The 21,907-nt window shown below is 38.2% G+C and overlaps 1 protein-coding gene across 6 annotated transcripts in view; it reads left to right on the forward strand.

Moving 5' to 3' along the window:
• Positions 1-21,907, forward strand: part of NALCN (sodium leak channel, non-selective) — a 280,042-nt gene that overhangs the window by 171,892 nt on the left and 86,243 nt on the right. For all 6 annotated transcript variants that reach the window (XM_042460454.1, XM_042460452.1, XM_042460455.1 and 3 more), the window contains 2 exons: positions 7,016-7,207; positions 19,001-19,138. In XM_042460454.1, coding sequence (XP_042316388.1) covers positions 7,016-7,207; positions 19,001-19,138 — 330 coding nt within the window. The remainder of the gene's footprint in view (positions 1-7,015; positions 7,208-19,000; positions 19,139-21,907) is intronic.

Genomic DNA, 21,907 nt, shown 5'->3' on the forward strand with positions numbered 1-21,907 from the left:
TGGATGGCAAATGTCCTACCTCACTCCCTGTTTTTTATGGTCTCATTTCATGGATAAACTCAGTCAGTTTTCCCAAGGATTTCAAGAATGCGTGCAGATAATTTCTGAGCCCATGCTGGAAGCATCAGATGACATGAGTCATTCATCATGAACAATTTGCAGTATATTACTTACTAAAAACAAATCATAGCACACCAGGGGCAGAGGACTTATGAGAACTGTCTGTAGCACTATGGTTTTCAATAGGAGTTATTTCCAGAAAATTTTTAGTTAGTTCTTAATGTTAAAAGATGTTGGGGGCGGGGGGGGGAGACTTGAGGCAAAGATTCTTTTAATGGCTATGTTGTATTTTTCATGTTATCCAATTCCACAATACATTAATAGCGGGAGTATGTAATGGGGAAGCACATGAGATGACCCAGTGATGTGGTTAAGTCTCACTCCAGTACTAGAACAGAACATGTTCAGAAGACATTCTTACCATCAGTCTGGTCTCCCATTATAGATGTTACTGTGACCCCAGAGCTTGGAAAGTTATTTATGGAGTATACTTCCTTGACTCCTTCATCTAGAATGCCTATGCAGGCTAGGGCACTCTGAAAGTTTTATATATTTATACCTTATTTTTATTTTATTTATTTTATATCTCCATGGTGGCTCACATAATGAAATAGTGTAATCTTTTTGCATAATTTTTTGAGTTTGAGTCCCACCCTGCCCCCACACCTCTAATATTTACTCAGACATACCATTGAGTTATATTGCTGCATAGCTCCTGAAAGATTTACTAACAGTATAGTTCCCACCAATCACATTTAACTTGAGACAAGCAGTAATTATAAACCTGAAATTAGTAGAACTGAATGGACTGCTTTTATGAAATGTGCGCTCCTAAATTACAAGGGACTTTAAATGCTGAAAGATATTTAAAATATTAAATCACTCTTCCCATTTATGAAAAGTCAGGGCTATAGATTACTTGTTAACTGCAGCTTAAAATTTACTGTGCCCCCTAGTAAATTGATGAAGCTGGGAAAATAGTAGAACAGTGAGGTCCTGAAAGAGAGGTTGCCCTATATATGGCACAGAAGTGCTGGGTCTCTTTCTTCCCTATGCCAAATTTGACAAAAAAGAATAATAAAGATGGCTTTTCATTTCAGGTCATATTGAAATTTGATCCATAGTTCACTGCTTGTCTTTCAACTTGATAAGATAATGAGGAGTTTCTCTTAACCACAGGAATTCTAGAAAACCAAAGTTCATATCGTTGTGTATTTTAAAATGTGCATCTTACTAATGAATCTTTTATCTGTTTTATTTTGTTTTACTTTAAACCTGTGTAGATGGGTATTCTGCTGTCATTGTTAAAGTATTAAAAATGTTTTTCCCATCTGGCAAACACTAAATATTATTTGTTAACTTAGGGGTTCTCTACATGGGCCAAATTCCCTGGCTTTCCCCCAGCCTCGTATCTTCTAGTTTACACAGCACAGGCCAAAACACATGTGGCAAGATCGGGCCTGGTCCTGTCTGTGCAGACATGGATCCAAAGGATCTAGTCTGAACTCGGGGTAATGAGCCTTTATCCCAGAGTAAATAGACCTGGTTTTGTGCCAAGTTTCTAAGAAACTCCAAGGCAAAACCAGGCTGTTCAGATAGCACCACCCATTCTTCTTACCTTTCCAATGAGTAATCCACCTGAGAAGCCTACTGGTTGCCCCATCTGATGTGGAAATGGGGCAACTGGGTACATGGATGCAGGCACCCAGTTTCCATGTCAGATGCGACAACTGTGTGGCTTCTCACATGGATTACCCACCAGAAAGATAAGGATAGGTCCTGGGTCGGTGCGGGAACAGATGAGTGAACACACACCCATCCATCCCTTCACCAACCCAGGGACTAACCTGGGCAAGCATAGGAGGCAGGATAACTGTGCTATCTTGCCCCATCTGCTCAGGTGCTTAGACATTCATTTAATATCTGAATATGAAATTAGTGTAGGTTTAAAAAGAATAACATAACAGCAACAATGTTGTGCATTTTTGCCCAGTATTTGCGTATCCCAATTTTTTTTCAGGAAGTCGTTATATGCAGAAATGTGCATCAGTTCTCTGAGCAACAATCACTGTTTTCTTGTGTAAAAAATTATTTTGCTTAAAAAAATACTGGTACTGGGTAGCCACATCTGTTGGGGGGGGGTGCAGGAAGATTGGTGGGTTTTGGACAAAAATCAGTAATGTTGCATGAAAAAAGAATCATGCACATGCAAAAAAAAAATCTTACAAAGAACAGCAACCACGAACCAGAAAACCATGTTCTTTTTTTTGTGATAGATTGCTGAGATTTTTGCACAGAAAACTGCAATCTTGCACACAAAAACTGTATTGCCATTTCTGTGCAAGATCTTTTTTGTACACTTTTTTGTGCAAATTTCTTTTTAGAAAGAGAGAAGGAGTGCAGAAAAGAGCCATTTTGCACAAGCTGTCTGGAAACAGTGCTTTTTGCATAAACACCTGACAGATTTCATGTAAAATCAACTCACATATAATTTTTGTGAAGAATAATTGCCCACAACAATTCTGGATGAGTGACATCCTGAAAGCACAGAAATATTTGTTCTCCATATAACAAGGATGGATGAAATAGCCAAATATTTACATCCCTGATTGCTCCATTAGAGTCAACATGGCTTCCCATGGAAATGGAGGTGCTAATACCTGAATACCTGAAACACGAATGACCAAAGTACAGTCTTAGGGCAGCTTGCAACCTTTTAAGGCTGTGTTTGCAGCTAAGTACCCAGATCACACTTCTTTCGGTCAGAAATACCACAGTGAATTCTTGTTCAGAGAATTCGGTTGACCTTTTAATTAAGTCATAATCCTACTCCCTTTAACATACCTGTTTGTGAGAAACAGAAGTGGATGTCTAGTGACCTCCAGATTTGGTTTCTGATTTTTTGAATAAGAATGGCATTATTAGCAGTCTATATGGCCCCTGGAGTGTCACAGGGCAGAAAATTGTCACCCAAACACACTGAGGTTGCTGACCCCTAACTTAAGGTGGCTGTTTCCTTGAGATTTTTGAAAGAGATCTTCCTTGTGGTCTTGAATATATAAATGTGTTAATTGGTTAATAAGAAATTCCTTGGCTTATCTAATGCACCTCTAGATAATTTATACAATCTCTAGATATACAGGTGGCTAGGCAAACCCTTCTAATTCCATTTACTTTTCTACAAACAACATGTATGTTCCAGATCCTTCAAGGCAACTGTAATCTCCTTATTCAACATTTGCCAAAGGAGGGGTAGTGCTTTATAAATTGAAGTCAGGGGACACCCAACTGGAAATGCTTTAGGAGCTACACTTGGGACAATCAGCATAGCATAGATCCTGGCACTATTAAATAAAGAAAGCTTACCTTATCAAATCTGTTTTATAGCCATCTTCTTCATTAAATTTACTATATAAAGATACATATGTTTTGCAAGCAGAAGCATCTGCTAGACTGAAAGATTTAGGTCACCTTCTGCAAACCAAATCCCCTACCGGCAAATGACAGGGGAGGCTGCAAAATACATTACCATTTGTGTCAGCCTGGCAAGTTGGAAATCCACCATATCCACAAGCAATCAAATTCCTAGGGAGTGATATAGCATAGCTCTAAATCAGCTTGGGTCAAAAGATTATGTTGACTGAGATACTTCTGGTGGTTAAGCAAATCCTCCAGCATTCTAATATTTATGATGACAGCTCTACCGGATCTCCAGCCAAACAGCAATGAGGTAGATAGGAAAGGAATTCCCATGTTAAATACCCCCCAATTTATCCGCCAGACCTGTTTTTCACTTGTGTAGGCTTCCCCACTGTGTGTCAGAGCTTGCAATATTTATTTGGCTTCCTTTTATTCCTTTCAGCACATCAGTCACTCTTCCTAGCCACAGTGGCTGCCATTCACTTTTCAGACCAGAGAAATCTGTCAGGCTTTTTTCTTCTTTAACAACATAATTTCAATACTGTTCTTTAAAGAAAACCAGTATTCTATGTCTATGTTGTTCCTTAAAAAAACATTTCTACTGGAGACAAATTTAATCCACAACCCTATGCAGTTACCTTGGACTGAATATTGTAAAACTTGTTTCTGAGTAAACATGCACAATATTCTGCTAGAAAACATTTGCAGGTCTTATTGATATGATAGGCGTTAAAAACATACTTAGTTTTCCCTCACTGAAAGCAATAACATTTCATAGTCTTTCACTTTGTTGAATTGTGCCCTAGGTCTATGTCCTGTTTTTCTTCCAATGAGTTCTAGCTGGTATATTTACTTTTCCAGCCACTCTCTGAAGAAGGCTACACTGAGAAAGGATCCATATTGAACACAGATCTCAGTCTGAACTCGCATTTAAATTTAGCACTCTAGTCACTGCTAATACTCTTTCATTAATGGTCTGAAGGTTATTTATACCAGGGTTGTAGGGAACATGTTAAAGGATCAAATGAATGTGAAGTAAAGTGAAATAATGCTTATATTTGCTGGAGCTCATCTAGCAAATGAATCAAGCAGGGGGTCCACAGGAGCACCCTAGCAGTTTGCATCTGGAAAATTTACTTGTTTGGAATCTCCTAATCAGCATGGCCAGGCTGCCACAAATGCACTGTTTGCAAACAATTTTCTGGGCATTTCCAGTGATTAAGAACCAGGACAGCATTTTAAACTGGGCTGAACTATGGACATGCAGTGGCTATGTCAAACTTTAAGAGGAATAAGCTCAGATTTATTTTGTTTTTGTTTTGTTTTGTGTTGTGTTGTATTTAGAGACACCTTATAATTTGAAGCCCTAATTTGGAGCTTTCTTAGTTTGTGCTAATCTGGCAACTTTTGAGAATTAATCAGCCTTAGGTAGATCCAGGTTGGCCTGAACCCAATCACACATGCATTTCCAAGCAGGTTTTTTCTATTGTACAGCCTGCACTGCTTTGCCATCCAATGGAATCCTGGGATTTGTAGTTAGTCGTAACACCAGAACTCTCTGACAGAGGAGGCTAATATCTTAGAAAACTACAAATCCCAGAATTCCGCAGCATTGAGCCATAGCAGTTAAAGCATTGTCAAACTGCATTATTATTATCCTGGGAATAGCTGGAAGGACTACTGGAAGGAGAATGCTTTGAAGATTCCTCTGCCCCTTTTCCCTCTTATGAAAATAAATGAGCTGGCAGAATAGTTCCTGGAAAGATTAATGTGCCACTTAAGTGTCAATTTAGGTAATTTAATGGTGGAGGTAGGGACTTGAAGGTGCACAGCAGCAGCAGCAACAACAACAGCAAGGGGATCCATAGCAAGACAGTTTAAATGGAAAGCTACTCAAATGTGAAACAGGAATGGGAAAAAAATAACATTTAAGATGGAACTATACTTCCTGTGAACTTTCAGCCTAAATTCTGTCTAGTTTTATTCTTTTTGTCCTGGAATCTAAATACTGCATAAGTGCAGGGTGATGATACAGTAGGTAATTCAAGCTGGTCCCAAGGTCCTCAGAGCTGTTTGGGGAAACAATTCAAAGTCTATGTAACCGATATAGTTTTATCAGAATAGAAATAGTTGCAGCTGAACTTTAAAGGGGCTTTCCAAAGTGCTCATACTATTTTTGAGATTTGGTTCAGAACTCTGGATAGCTCCTCTGGAGCTTGAACGAATCAGAGCAGATTCATTGCTTTGCTGACATTCTCATAGGCTGCATCCACACTGCATAAATAATCCAAATTGACACCACTTAAACTGCCTTGGCTCAGTGCTACAGAATTCTGGAATTTGTAGTTTGTGTTGGGCACCAGAGCTCTGACAGAGAAGGCTAAATATCTCACAAAATTACAAATCCCAGAATTCCATAGCAATAGCCAAGGCAATTAAAGTGGTGTCAACCAGGATTATTTCTGCAGTGCGGACGCAACCTTAGATGCCAATGGACACTTACCTACTAAATCAAGTAACTACTTTGAGGTGTTACATTTTCATAGAGACAGTGGTACAGGGTAAATGAGGTGACTTTGAATTATGTGTTTGGTATCACCCAGCCATTATGAACTGTTCTAATTACATCATTAAGCCCAACAAGGACACTCTAGAAAAGACATGTGCAGGTGTGGCCCTTTGGGAGATATAAATCTCTGTCTCTCTTCTTCTTGCGATGAAATTTTTGGAAACTATTTACATTCTCAAAGCACATTTTTACACAAATTGCAGTTGTTGTTGCTGTTGCTTTGTGCATGTGTCTTGCTTAACAAAGGAGATTATTTTTTGCAGCAGCAGCTTGTGTAAATTTATAGGATTCCCCCCTCCCCTGTCATTTTGTTGTTATGTAGGAAGCAAAATCCTCTGCATTTGCCAGTGTGTACAGATATCTTACCTGTCATGGTCCTTAAAATTAGCTAATATTGGGCCTGAACATGCATCCTAAGTGGCCAGAAGCTGTGCCAAAACTGCGCTCCAGTCATTAGGACTGGAGCATGACTTTGGCGTGGCTTCTGGCCACTTAGGATGCAGGTGTCATTTAAACAGCACACTTCCAAAGTGAACCAAAGCAGCTTTATTTTGGCCTCTCTGTTCAGGCCCATTGTTTACATCTCTAGACCCTTCAGGTGTTGTTAAGGACTGCAAGTCCCCATAGTCTTACTCAACAATCAGTGAGGTGGAATGATGGGAGTCAGAGCACAACATCTGTTTTCCATCACCACACTATATATTTCGTGTAAAATTTTAAATAACTTGATATTATAAAAGTTTAAATGTCTTGACTACTTTTTGAAATGTTACCCAATTGTTTAACTCAGGTACTGTTTTAAGTTTTAACGCATTACATCAATGAAATCAGTGAATGCTTGTTACTTTCCTATTCAACATATGATATTTAACACCAGAAGATTATGGAAAAGAATACGTTTTGTGTTACTCACATTGGATATCTTACAGTAAGATCAATAAATGTATTTTCTTTTTCCTTGTACAGGTTCTTAGGGTAGTTCGACTTATAAAGATTTCTCCTGCCCTGGAAGACTTTGTATATAAGATTTTTGGACCTGGAAAAAAGCTTGGCAGTTTAGTGGTATTCACTGCAAGCCTATTAATTGTAATGTCAGCAATCAGTTTGCAGATGTTCTGCTTTGTGGAAGAACTAGACAGATTTACAACATTTCCAAGGGTAAGTATTTAAAGCCTGCTGCTGTCATTTTTTCATACAAATGTCTTTTTTTGCTTTAGCTTTGTTAACACCAGCTGTTAGAAAGGTATATTGCTTGAGCTTTTGCTCATTTATGTTGCTTCATAGAATGTACTCTAAAGATGTACAATGCCTTTTGATCATTTTTTCTGCTGAGTTTAAAGTTTTATTCTGCCTTTTGGGCAGCAAAAGTGAAATGATAAATACAGATCTGTGAGTTTATTTGTTTTTGTACTCATTCATTTGTTACACTTTTTATTATGTCTGTCCTCCAGAATGTTCAAAGCAGTCTATATGACATTTTGCAGTGATGTCCCATTAGATGCTAACTTCTTTGCAGCAGTGGCAACTCTTCAATAAACATGAATTCTCTTCATTTTTGGGCAACAAAAAATGCTCCAAAATTAAGGGAGTTGTAATTCAGGTTGACACCAGTTTAGCATGTAACCTTGGATTCAGATCAGTCTTTGCAAGGTTGGCTTCAGAGAACAACAGAGCTCAAGTTCAACAAGCAAGATACCCTGTCTTCAAAACCTAAAAGTTAATAAGAAGAGCCCTGATGGATCAGACTATCTAGTCTAACTTTCTGTTTCCATGATGGACAGCCAGAGGTTTAAATGAAACCCACATCTAGACATGAGTATAAGATTACCCTTCTACCCATGCACCCTTTTACTGATACACAGAATGGTTTTTAAGCCAAGAGTGGGCTCGTTCCTATGTAATATTAAACCACTGTTTGATGTTACAAGTGTCAACCAATGCAACTTTGGACTCACAAACTTGTCTATGCTGTGAATTGTGAAAGTATCTATTGCATTTCTTTCATGATTTACATTGTCATCTAAAACTGCCAAAGATTAATGTTTGCAATCATTTGTAGAAACAAATGAATTTCAAACCATGGTTTATAAATATGTCTTGTCTCAATAAGAGATGAAAGTAGTTGTGTTTTAGCATAAGGATTTGACTCTAAACTGTGGTTAATTTGAAATGAAAGCAGAACCTTCCACTGTTCTTACAGACATACAAATAGAAGAGGACACATGAAGCTAAGATTCACTGTGACTTGTAACCTTATACCATGGTTTAGTGTTCCATAAAAATCCCACCACTATGCCAGACCTTTAGATCATATTTTCAACAAGCTATCACAAATTAATTCCCAGTTAATGTCCAAAGTGAACAAAACACACAGAAACTACATACCTATGACACTGTGTGGTATAATTTAATTTAAGGTTATTTCTAAACAACCAAAAAGGAACTGTTGTATTCCATCTGATGTGCTAAAACATCTGAACCCTGTCACAGAAAAGATACTTCAGATATAGTTGTTGTTGTCGTTGTTAACCACCTGCAAGTTGATTTTGACATCTCCAAGACTCCCTGTCCTCCACTGCTCAGCTTAGTTCCTGCAAATTCCTACCTTAATCAAGTCCATTTAGAATGCAGCCTTCCTCTCTTTCTGCTTCCCTGCACTTTTCCTAGCATTATTGTTTTTTCCAGTGAGCCATGCCTTTTCATGATGTGGCCAAAGTACCGCAGCCTCAGTCTAGTCATCTTGTCTTCCAGACAGAATTCAGTCTTGATCTGCTCTAGGACCCATTTGTTTGACTTTTTGTCTGTCCATGGAATCCTCGGTTCTTTTCTCCAGCACCACATCACAAATGAATTGATTTTCTTCCTATCCACTTTCTTAACAGTCCAGCTCTTGCATCCATGCATGGTAATAGGGAATACAGTGACTTGTATATCTTTACATTTTAGGATCTTTTCTAGTTCTTTCATAGCTGCCCTCCCCATTCTTAGTCTTCTTATGATTTCCTTGTGGGATGTTTAACATTAGGGCCTTTTCAAGGAAAAGGGAGCATTGCTATCCAGGCCAGGGTCCTTTTAGCCAGTGGTTAAAGAGAGAAAAAAACTGTAATTAGCTTGGTTCATCAAGACAGCCAGCAATGAAAGATTCCATTCCTCATTTTTGTATTTCCTAAAATGGTAGCTCAGATCAGTGTATAGTTTACATTTACACTTAAAGAATGGTTAATTTATGCAGAGCAGAATGAGGAACGAAAATTCACTCTTCAGTTGACACTAATGTAATTTGTAGAACACATCCCTTTGAATGAAAATCCTGCAGCTTTCTTAATAATCCACTAGACTAAGTTTGCGTGTCTTGGAATCCCAGATAATTTTCTGGTATGAGTGAACCAAAGTTAGTTTCCCATTATCACTGATTATCATTAAAGACATAATTGTTAGAGCAATTAAACTGGAATGAATAAGAAAGTGCCACAGTCATGTGTAAAAGAGTAAAGGGCCTATTTCTAATTAACTCCCAATTTAGATAATGTTGGGTAACAATAGGAAAAATCATATTATTGTAAAATTCTGAATATCCTACAGTATTTAAAACAAAATGTAATGAGGGTGGGGTTTTTTTGCCAGTCTTAAGAAAATGAATTTTAAAAACAAATATACATATATAATAGAAGCTGGAAATAAACTTAGATGAATAGGCCCTATTCTAGCCCCAAGAAGACTGATGGTTTTAAATCCAGGAATGGGAATTGTGCAGGCTTTTTGTGATCAATGATATTACCTCAAAAATTACCTCCAAGATCAGTCATGCAAATTATCCTCAATATAAGCACCAAGCCACTAAATACACTGAACAGACCACAAGCACTTGCATAGAGAGAAAATAACCCCAGATTTGCTCAAAAATAATTTAATTTAGTTAACAAACTATGGTTGGCATCCTGTTGGTTATTTCCAACTAGAGCAGACATATTCAGTCAGTTCTTGAATGGTGATTTCAACATGTGTGTCTACTCTAGTCAGGACTAACTATAGAAAATAGGCCACTGATTTGAGAAATATTGTTAAAAATGCAAGCCTCCTGTGCTTTTGCTTCCAAAACTTCTTTTTCTTTATCTGATACAATAATTTACAACTTCCTAGAAGATATTCTCACTACAGTCCCCCATAGCTCTGTGGTTCTTGATCATAAAGCCATGTAGAACATGAGATAAATACAGTAAAACTGTTAAAGTGGGTTGTGGAAGAGATAAGGAAATTATGAAACAATCATAAGAAATGTTTTTAGATGGGAGAAAGTAAATAAAGAAAAAAATATATTTGAGAGGATTAATTTGAAGTGATAGCACATAAATTAGTTACGAATACAGGGATAGTCACAAAACATTCTATACGGTATCTTCATTTTGAAAACAGGATGTTATTGGTTTTTATTACTTTATTATGTAAAGTATTTTTATTATATCTTTATATATTCCTAGGTATTTTGCAGTGAGAAATACAATCTTCCATACTCTCTAACTGTTTTAATTTGGCAGCTACAATCCCAATTAACTCAGCAGAAAGAAGAAGAGGGGACAGAATGTTGTCCTTCCCAGTAGGCTCAGTCAAAGCAACAGCAAACTGCTGCAACCTCTCCTACCTTGTATATTCAGCTTTTGCCATCTTGAGCACACTCTTATATTGCTTGGCCATATGTGTTCACCTGTGAAATATTGGAGGGAGTGAATATTTTCATCACTAACACCAAGCTTTTCAGATTTCTACCATCAGAGTATATAGCACTTAACAAAGTAATTTAGATGGAAAATGGAAGTCCCTTCCCAGAGGATCTGATATTCTAATCTAAACTTAAATGATGAAGACAACAGCATAGATCACTACTGAAATGACATACACACATATTTGAGATAGCTATCATGCTGTATTCATAAAATAGTTCTTAAATATATCCAGTCTATGAATAAATTTTTATCATTGCTGAGATATCTAACCTGGTTCAAGGAGCTCATTGGCCTTATTGGTTTGTTTTGTGTATAGAATTTATAAATGGTTCCATATCTAAGGTTTCAGAGAAATGACTAAATACAATAAATACAAAAAAAAAAAAAACAATTAAAGCAAATATATTAATAAAACATAAATACAGTAGTGGCTAGAGTTTATCAGCCCTTGTGACCAGTAGATTTTTTCCCCCTCTTCTCTCTCTTCCTGATAATGTGGAAGCTATTATTATTATATATTTTTATTTAGTATGTACTCATTTTGCTTTTTTGCTATCCTTTTTTGGATGGTCAGAAAAGTGAAATGTACATGTGTTAAAATAAATTTGTAACTCCGATCTCAATTTACAAGTGGATATGCAGCATGAGTCCTGCTGACCCTTATCTCATAGACTTATTTATTTATGGATATTCTTTTTCTACTCCTAATCTTCTATCACCCTCGCCTAAAAAAATTTCTGTGTTTCTTCCTGTTTCTCTGGATGAATTCTCTATGCTGCTGAACTCTTCCAAACCTGCAACTTGTTCTCTTGATCCAATTCCTACTCGTCTTCTAATTTCTATAGCTCCCTGTTTTCTGCCCTCACTTCTCTATATCTTTCATCTCTCTCTCTCTCTACGGGGTCACTCCCTTTGGTCTTTAAAAATGCTTTAGTTTTTCCTATTCTGAAAAAACCTTCTCTTGACCCCTCTTCTTCCTCTAGCTATCGTCTGATTTCTCTTTTTCCTTTTCTTTCTGAGGTTTTGGAACAGATTGTTTACTCTTGCTGTCTTGAGTTTCTTGAGGCCAACTCCATTCTCAATCCCTTTCACTCCAGTTTCCGCCCACGACATTCTATAGTGACAGCTCTCACTAAGATCTCGGATGATTTTTTATGGGCCAAGGCTAATGGCCTTTACTCTGTTCTCATTCTTCTTGATTTGTCTGCAGCCTTTGACACCTTTGATCACTGTCTTCTAGCTGATATACTTTCTGACCTCAGATTCTCAGACTCTGTTCTTGACTGGTTTAGATCTCATTTGTCCAACAGATGTTTTGCAGTGGTCACAGATGGTCAGACGTCATCCTCTGTTCCCCTATCTGTTGGAGTTCCCCAGGGCTCTGTTTTGGGTCCCCTTCTGTTTTCTCTCTAAACACTGCCCCTAGGAAAGCTCATTAGTTCTTTTGGCTTTTCCTATCATTTGTACACCGATGACACTCAGCTGTATCTTTCCACCCCTGACCTTTCTCCGAGTCTTGAACAGCAAATTTCATCTTGTCTTACAGCTGTCTCTCAGTGGATGTGGCATCAACGCTTGAAGCTCAATATGTCTAAAACGGAGCTTCTCATTTTTCCACCTAAGTCTAGTCTTCAACACTCCTTTTCTGTTTCTGTTGGTGACATTTCTATTTGACCAGTCCAGCAAGCCCGTAGTCTTGGTTTTATTTTTTATTCTTCTCTGTCGTGTATCCCCCAGATCCAGACCACAGCTAAGGCATGTAGATTCTTTTTATACAATATTGCTAAAATCTGACCATATCTCTCTGCCTCTATTGCCAAGATTCTGGTCCATGCCATAGTATGGCATAACTCACAACTATTATTTGCTATTTGACATTTTTAATTTGTTGCCTGTTTTATTGAACCCTTTCCTGTATTGTTATGGATTATTTATATGTATTATGCTACTATTTCTTAGATTGTACGCCATGGGCAGGTTTACTCGTATCTATTTTATTGTTTGTATGTACAGCACTGTGCAAATCTACAGCCCTATATAAATAATAATAATAATAATAATAATAATAATAATAATAATAATTTAAAATATTTAAATTTCAAAGCTTACAGACTGAGCTCAGATAAACTGATGTGGATCTTCACGTCCTTCTCCTTTGTTAGGACGACTGTAGGTTGTTTCAGTTCTTCGAAACATCTGCCCATTTACCATACTTTTGTGGGAGAGTGCAAAATATGTAGCTAGAAGTGTGTTGATCTCTATAAGCTCATTGTGGCCATATGCATTTTAGCCTCTGATAGACAAAGGAGGGAGCCAGCTGCATTGACCAAGCACAGATGACACCAGTCATTGTTCAGAGTGTTACTAAGGAAGAGCAAGCACAAAATGTCAGTCATGTCCTGACATGGTGCCTTTCTGCCAGTTCCTCCAAGTCTGAAAAGCAAGTACACTTACCCAAAACAAGAACAATTGATTACTGTGTCCATTAATGTTGCTGAATTGGAAGGCTGCAGCACAAGCACTATAGGAACATTATAGGTTTTTTTTTAAAGAAAGGGGGGAGAAAAGGCAGACAGCCTTCATTCACTAATGCCCCTAAATTACATGGTTTCACATGGTTACTTGACAAAGAGTAAATAAGTAGGTGCTTATGGTTGCTATAGTTACCAAATGCAGCATTTTCTAGCCCATTTTTGTCATCTTGCGTGGTTTGATAGATTTGTGTACAGATCAATATGGGCCTCTAAACTGGACCTTTGCCAAGTGGTTTTGATTTCTAATTTTTAAAAATTATGTCCATACTAAAGAAAACATGGAGCGTATCCTGTGGTCTCAAACTGTTCTGTCGTCAAGATATTTTGATGCACTATGCTCATAAATGTCTGTGTCTTTTCTCAGTAGAAATGTTGCTGGGTTCTCCACCTCTGATTCCATGGCCAGAGGTGCTTCTACATCTCATTGTTATCATGGCCTTAGAATGTATACTCACTGGAGTTTGGAAGGGACCTAGATGTCATCTTTAGTTTACTTGTTACCTTGTTTCTTCCCTCTTTTTTTTTCCTTACTAGAAGAAAAGTTCCATTAAGGAACAAGTGGCACACTGTGAGCTGGCCTTACAACTGGAAGCACCACAAGTAGCTGGGATACTGACACATATGATGTTGAGGACAGTACTAGTTGGTGTAGGACTTTCAACCATTTCTCTGATTTGTGAGAGAAATATCTGAAGTGGGCTAGACACATCAGGAAATGAGAAATTATATCAAATGTTATGAAGAAGAGACCCAAATGGGAGTGCCAATTTGGGCAGTCACACTTATTTTTTACAACATGGTGCTCTGAATAGGTTGTTTTTGAATGAAAGGTAGATTTGGTAAAATGAAAATTTCCTTAATCCCACTGGATATGATCTGTTTGATCTGGGGACAAAAATGATTGCATTTCTCAGATGTATTTTGACATTTGTTCATTTATGCAGTGTTTTTGGGAATGAGGAATTACTGTTTGAATTCCCACATCAGAAGCGCTAACAAATGTTTGAAAGAGAAATTCGTTCAAAGAGACTTGCAGGATTCTCCCCATCCCCCATTCTGTGATAGCATGAATTAATTCAAAAAAATTCTATTTTGCATAAATCTCCAGGTCTCATTTTCACAGCTGTTGGTTCTGTCAGCAAGATAGCTGCATTTCAGCTTCATTTTAGCATAAATGGTGGAGAGTGTGCCTTTCAACTAAAAATATCTTGCTCTGAAAGAAAGATTGCTACTTTCCCAACTTAAAATCACTGTACTTCCTTATTATTTTCTTGAAACTGGTGTTTTCCAATGCAGAGAACTTTAATAAGAGGAAAGGCTTAAAATCTCTTGGGATACCATCAGAATGAATCATATTTTAAATGGAGGGTTTATTTTCTTCAAAATGAAAGTGTTATCTAGCTTTTGTTTTAATGTAATATTTGTTCTTTCTGAAATAGAAGTCCCATAGAACATTAATGCCATTATTTCCCATTAAGAAGGAGCCCAAAAGGCAATGGTTTCCTTTTAAGTGAGACACATTAACATTTCCCAACAATTCTGATATAGAAGAGGCAGAAACACTGAAAAGATAAAATGTCTTGCTGTTACATATCTTCAAGTCATTTCTGACTTATAATGACCTTAAGGCAAACCTCTTGGCAAGGTTTCTTGGGGAGTTGCCTTTGCCTTGCTTTGTGGCTGAGAGATTGTAACTTGCCCAAAGTGACCCAGTGTGCTTCCATGACCAAGTGGGGATTTAAACTCTAGTCTCCAGAGTCATAGTCCAATGCTCAAACCATTATACTACGCTGGCTCTGATAAACTAGCTCTTGGTACATTGTCTCTCTGATCCATCTAATCAGCCTGTCTTTATCACCTTGGATTGGAAAATATAGGTAGAAATTAACAACAGAAGCAGTTATACATGTAATGTGTACCTATAGGAGAATGCATTATGTTGCTTAGTATGACAAATGCATTTCTGTATGTATCTCCAATTCCTGTGTTTGCAGAGCTCTATTTTAAAGGAATAATAATTATTACCCTTTGAAGTTTTTCATTGTTTTCTGTTACTGTTTAGTCCCTTTCTTTAACAGTATCTAAAATATTAAGAATATTCTTAATTTTAAAAAAAAACCTCAAAATGCCCTCAAAAGATTTTAGACCCTAAAAGGTAATGAGTAAATGGTACTTGCTACAGAGAAAAATATAATTAGCCTGTCATTCTAATATTTTCCCAAGCAATATCATTAAAATTTGCTCTCCTAAAAGTAACTTTTCACAGGTAGCATTATTACTTGTAATGAGTTTCTTCCCAGCCATGTATTTTAATACATCCAGGGACATGTCCATGACCTGTTATTAGAGGTGGATCAGCTCTGGATAATCTGGTATCATTAATGGTCTGCTGGGTCTATGAAAGCTGCAAGGGTCCAGCTGAGAAAACATAAAAGGGGAAAGCTGATGAAGTTCAGCCTGTTGGACATAACCAGAAAGAGGAGGAGTCATAGAAAGAATAGATGGCTATACTATGTCACTCTTCAGATTTTATTGCAGGTGTTGGCAACTATGCAAGGGTAGGTTGGGCCACATTATTTTATTTAATGATATCCTGCCTTTCTCCCAATATAGAAACTCAAGGTGGCAAATAGCAGATTTAAAATAATACAATTTAAAAACAATACACAATTTAAATGTATAAATATAAAATTTTAAAAAAAGTTAAAACAGTTATGATTTAAAATAGAATATGTTAAAAATACAAACCTTAAAATTTCATTAGGACAACATTCCCAGCCCTTATCAGTTTGCAAAGGCCTGCCAGCACAAGAATGTATTTATCTGCCACTGGAAGGATAGTAACGATGATGCCATCCTGGCCTCTCTAGGGAGGGAGTTCCAAAGCTTGGGAGCAGCCACTGAGAAGGCCCTCTCTCTTGTTCCCACCAAACACACCAGAGACAGTGGTGGGACAGAGAGAAGGGCCTCTCCAGATGATCTCAAAAATCTGTGGGGCTCATACAGGGTGATACCTGCCTTCAAATAGCCTGGCCCTAAGCCATACAGGGCTTTATAGGTCAAAACCAGCACTTTGAATTGTGGCCGGAAACAGACTGCCAGCCATTGAAGCTGTTGAAACAAGGGAGTTGTATGCTTCCTGTAGCCAGCCCCAGTTAACAGACTGGCTGCAGCTCTTTGGGCCAGTTGAAGTTTCTCAGTACTTTTCAAAGGCATCCCCATGTAGAACGCATTACAGTAATCCAGACGGGATGTAACCAAGGCATGTACCACCATGGCCAGATCTGATTTCTCCAGAAATGAGCACAGTTGGCATATGAGTTTTAGCTCATGCTGGTAACCACCGATACCTGGCCTTCCAAGCTCAGTGTTAAATCTAGAAGTACCCCCAAAGTGTGGACCTGGGTTTTCAGGGGAAGTGTAACCCCATCTAACAAAGGCTAAATCCCTATTCCTGGATCTTTCTTGTGACTAACCAGGAGCACCTCTGTCTAGATTAAGCTTCAGTTTGTTTGCCCTCATCCAGTCCATTACAGCAGCCAGAAACCAGTTTAGGACAGAAACAGCTTCCTTGGAATTATGTTGAAAGGAGTGATAGAGCTGGGTATCATCAGCGTACAGGTGACACCCTACTCCAAAACTCCAGACAACCTCTCCCAACAGTTTCATGTTGATGTTAAAAAGCATAGGGGGCAGGACTGAGCCCTGAGGTACCCCACAGGCCAATGGCCAAGGAGTCGAATAGGACTCACCCAGCACCACTTTCTGATAGTGCCCCTCCAGGAAAGAGCGGAGCCACTGTAGAACAGTACCTCCAAGCCCCATCTCAGAGAGGTGACTCAGAAGGATACCATGGTTGATGGCATTCAAAGCTGCTGTGAGATCAACTGGAATAACAAATGATAAATAGCCATTTTTATTGCTGTGTGTTTCATGTTTGGTAGATATGTTCAAAGGTACTTAAGATATAGTTCAGAAGTCTAAAAAGTCTAGTTCAGAAGTCTAAGATCTGATTTTCCAATCCATTAAAAATATTTTTTTGCAGTTTGGGTAGGTTACATCTCAATTTTCACAATCCATCCAACCAAACTAATAAAGCAAATACAACAAGCCATACTTGCTAGTTATGTCTTAATGTGATGTTGAAGTGGGCTTTCAGTACTGCTTCCTCATTTTCTCTTATTTATGTAGGGGGAATAGCCAGAAATATGTAGAAAAAGGCCTGCCACAGCAAGTGCAATCCAGGGAGTTCAATGGGAGGTCTGTTTCTGTTCTGGAAGTATAAACCAGAGGGATGTCGGGAATGACCCAGTTTCTGTGCTTCCCTTCCCACTATTGGCCTGAGGCCACTGTAGAATACAGTGACCTTGGTTTGTGACTGTTTTATCATCATTTTCCAACTTCCCTGTGCTAAAGATGCAATAGTGAAGATTCAAATTTTTCAAGATTGTGTTTCTCCCTGGTCTTCACAGGGAGGAAGGCATTTTGCCTACCTTGTACTGTTTCACCATGATACTAAGGGAAAATTGGCATCGGATGGTGCTTTAAAAAGAGATATTGGCTTGAATACAATTTAAATAGGTTATTTTAAAAGTTATGTATTCATTTAAATTAACATATAATAGCAGTAATTAGTATTTGATCATTTTTAGAAGGTTAGTGCACAGCACCTTTGTGTGAAAGGGAGTTTTCTAGATTTCCCCCATTTGGGGGTAGGAAGAGCCAGTTTGGTACAGTGATTTGGGCATTAAACTAAAAAGTTTCAACATTAAAAGAAGTTTAGGACTATTGGTATAGATTCCAATGGATGCTCATGAAGTATAAAGTTCTACCAATATGCTTATGCTGCTGATATATAACTGGTTCCTTTTTCCACAGTTGTGCAATGGTGGTAGACTGGGGAGGTGGTGAAGGAGTTGCATCTCACTGCTATTTAATTGCCATTGTGTAGCTGAAAGAAAGATTATCCCAGCAGGAGACCTCGGCAGGCTGCACCCCTATCCTACCCATTTCTGGGAAGGGGGAGTCATGTTTGTCCACAAATACCCTCTAAAGGACGAGGAAATTTCCCCCATGGTTTTGTGCCTTCTTGGACTATTTTAGGCCCAAAAGAGGACTTTTAGCAACAGAAAATGAGCAAAAGTCACTTCCTATTTTTAAAAAGGCCTTGCCTTGGCCCATGTTGGCCCAGGATAGGCCCAAAACACGGTGAAAATGCTCCTCACTTGCTCTAGAGGGCCTTTTGAGGCAAAAATGTGAAAATTTTTGATACCCTTTGAGGAACCCAAGCAACCACAAAAATGGCCCTTGGGGGCACATGCAGCCCACTGACTGAACTTTGTTTTATAGCATGCTTTTCTGCTATAGTTTGCTCTTGAGAATGAAAAAGAACCTGTACAGATATGATTATGTGCTGTGGATGAAAATACATACATGACATAAAAACACAGGTGTAAAGTCCAAGGATTCTGGTGTCTTAACAAGCCCATTCTTGAGGTCTTGTGTACAGTCTTAACAAATTTTGACATCTGGACCTACAAAACTTTTGAGCAAGAAGCCATAAACTAGACACCTCTTGGCTGACAAAGCTGTAACATATATCACTTCCTGCATGGATCCTTAGTTCAAATGATGATGCATTTATTTCAGCGCTGTATATCCAGCTGAACTGTGTTCTTGGTTATGTTCTCTTTTAGGCTTTTATGTCAATGTTCCAGATCCTTACACAAGAAGGATGGGTGGATGTCATGGATCAGACTCTTAATGCCGTAGGACATATGTGGGCACCTGTTGTTGCTATCTACTTCATACTTTATCATCTTTTTGCTACCCTGGTATGATGTGCACCTTATACTTCACATTTTACTTTTTGAAATTTTTCTCCCATTGGATTATACGACAACAAAGTTAAACAAAATCAAAAAGATACTGGTTTCAGTCCCTACAATTCATACAGGAACTATAGGAAAATTTGCTGCTTTTCTTTCATTTTTCCTCTTCTGGTTTTCTTTCATTAGCATAGGAAGTAGCCTTAAACCCCTTCAAAACTTTATTGCAGCTAGCTCTTTGGTGACTGGCAGCAAATCATCAGGGCTTTAAACAGGAGTCTTTCCCAGCCCTACCAGGTAGTGCCAAAATCTGGACTTGGCACTGTCTTCATCCAAAGCAAGAACATACACCTCTTTTGCTAATATTAATTGCTGGGAGAAATTGTAAATGGGAGATATTCTGTCATTTCTTTCAGTGATGTTTTGGTGATGCTGGAAAGCAAAATAGCCTCATGGGGGATGGAACGTATTTTTGTCAAATTGATCAATTGCAGGGGAGAGATATCAGGGACTGGAAGGATTAAATGCAGCTACTTCATAAGTAAAGCCTACTTTCCACAATAAGTACATTTCTTCATCCTTGCTTTCCCATTATTTCAACAAGTGGGGTTGAGAGCAAGGGCTAACCAATATACAGTTGTCCCTCCATATTCGCTAGGGTTAGGGGAGCAAGAAAAACCACAAATAACAAAAACACTGTTTTTACCTGCGAGAACACCTCTCTAGGAATCTCTAGGTCCTCCAGTGCAACTCTGTGGTCAATGTCCAACATACAGTGACCATAGAATGGCACTGGAGTAGCTACAAATGGTCTTTCAGTGCAACTTTTAGTTAAAGTTGACCACAGAGTTGCACTGGAGGACCTAGACAGTCATGAAATCCACGAATAATCAAAGCCGCAAATATCAAAGCCGCAAATATGGAGGGATGACTGTATTATTGCTTTCGGCCTGGAGTTGCCTTCTTTTGAAACAGAGGTACCTTTGAAATAGAGATACTGTACTCACAAATAATTATCCACAAAGGCCTTCTCACTGAATAGTCCGTTTTTGAAGAAATAGCCATGTTAGTCTGTTGCAGTATAAACTATTTATTGTAGCTAGCAATAAATAGGAGGAAGGAGGAAAAAAGAATTTAACTGCACTTTTAAGACCGATTGCTTTATATTTCAGATTCAGCTTCCATGCTAACATATAATTAATTAGCCTTAAAGGTGCCACTAGATCTCTCCATCTCACCCTCCTTTCCCTGAACAGTCTCAGTGAAGATCACAGTGAAGTTCATAGTAAAGGGATGTGGTCTTGGTTTCAGTCCCCTCCCCCAACAAATAAATGGTCTGAACTTTCCACATAATTAGCAAAAATGGCAAAGTCATACATTCCTCACATTCTGTGATATGTGTGGAAGGCTTTTCCTTCTGTTCCCTCCCCTCTCAACCAAAAAGGCAATCACCAATATTTAAGCCCCATCAGCTTGAATGGCGGAGCACATCCCATTTTGTCCCCCTCCATTTGCCGTCTGCAAATGGGTGAGGGACATGGAAAGTCCATGAAAATGGAGAGGCAACTGTACTTTTCTTTTTAACATGTGAAATCTCTCCCTGCAATTGTATTTTCATAAATGGCCAGAATGTTTTTCAGAGTTGCCCAAATGCTTCAAGAAATCATAAATCATTGCCCTGACTATTACCACTTGGGCTCACTCCACCCAGCCTTTGGAGTGGTCAGCAGAAGACAACTTCTGCTTTTCATTCAGTGCAAATGGAAAAGAGATAGAATTTCCACCAGTTCCACCTTCATTTCTGGGATATCTGACATGCTTTTCCTCTAAGGATGGGAAGCCTCCAGTCCCATGATATGTAAATAGAAAATTTCCCCTAACTGGGATGGATGGGTTCTGGTGAAGCCTTTGCAAATGTGACCATCCCCTTATCCAAGAGGCTTAGAAAAAATATATTTGTACTGAATTTTTCTTCAGTTTGCACCTTTTTCTCCACCAGGAGTAAAACCCTACCTTTTAAAAGTATATAGGTTCACCCAACCCTATCGTAGTGTATACCCTGTACTAACATATCAACTTGAGTGAGATTTCTTTCCCCCCGTTCCATACAGTTGTAATCATCCCAACTATTTCAGGAGCATCATAAGGAGGAAGCAGCCCTAAAGATTTTATGCTTGCCTACATAACAAGTGGATAAAGGAACAGGAAGGTGTTGGACATGAAATGGTAACTTCCAGAACTCAGAATGAGGCCTTGGGATAAAACTCAGAGGTATAATTGTATGCACTTGAGGACAGGATCTATATAAATTGCTGGAAAGAAACGAATAACTTTCACAGCAGAAGCTAGAACTGGGTTTAAATCATGAAAAAACAAATGCCATGTTAGGAGTAAAGTATATTATTAAAATCCAGAACGGAATAGAGGAAGTTAAACAAATAATAAGTTGAGGTTTAACTGTTCTTTTGTGATAATGCTCTAGATTTCTTTTTCAGTGAAAACATCTTCATTGTGTGCCTGTCATTCTCAGCTGTAGAAACTGGAAATAACTGCAGATTAAACTTCAGTACATTTCTCACCTACTGCACACTTCTTGATAAAACCAGGCTACACTTTTCATTATGATTCTGTTTAGGGCCACACTTTGAACTAAGAATAATTTTTTTAAAAAAAATTAAAAAATATTTGCTGTTCAAAAAATCCCCCTTCAAAAGAATAAATAGGATGTCAAGGGAGTAAATAGTTGGGAAATAGGAATAAATAGATGGGGGAAAA

This window comes from Sceloporus undulatus, chromosome 3 (assembly GCF_019175285.1).
Source record: "Sceloporus undulatus isolate JIND9_A2432 ecotype Alabama chromosome 3, SceUnd_v1.1, whole genome shotgun sequence".
Taxonomy (NCBI): domain Eukaryota; kingdom Metazoa; phylum Chordata; class Lepidosauria; order Squamata; family Phrynosomatidae; genus Sceloporus; species Sceloporus undulatus.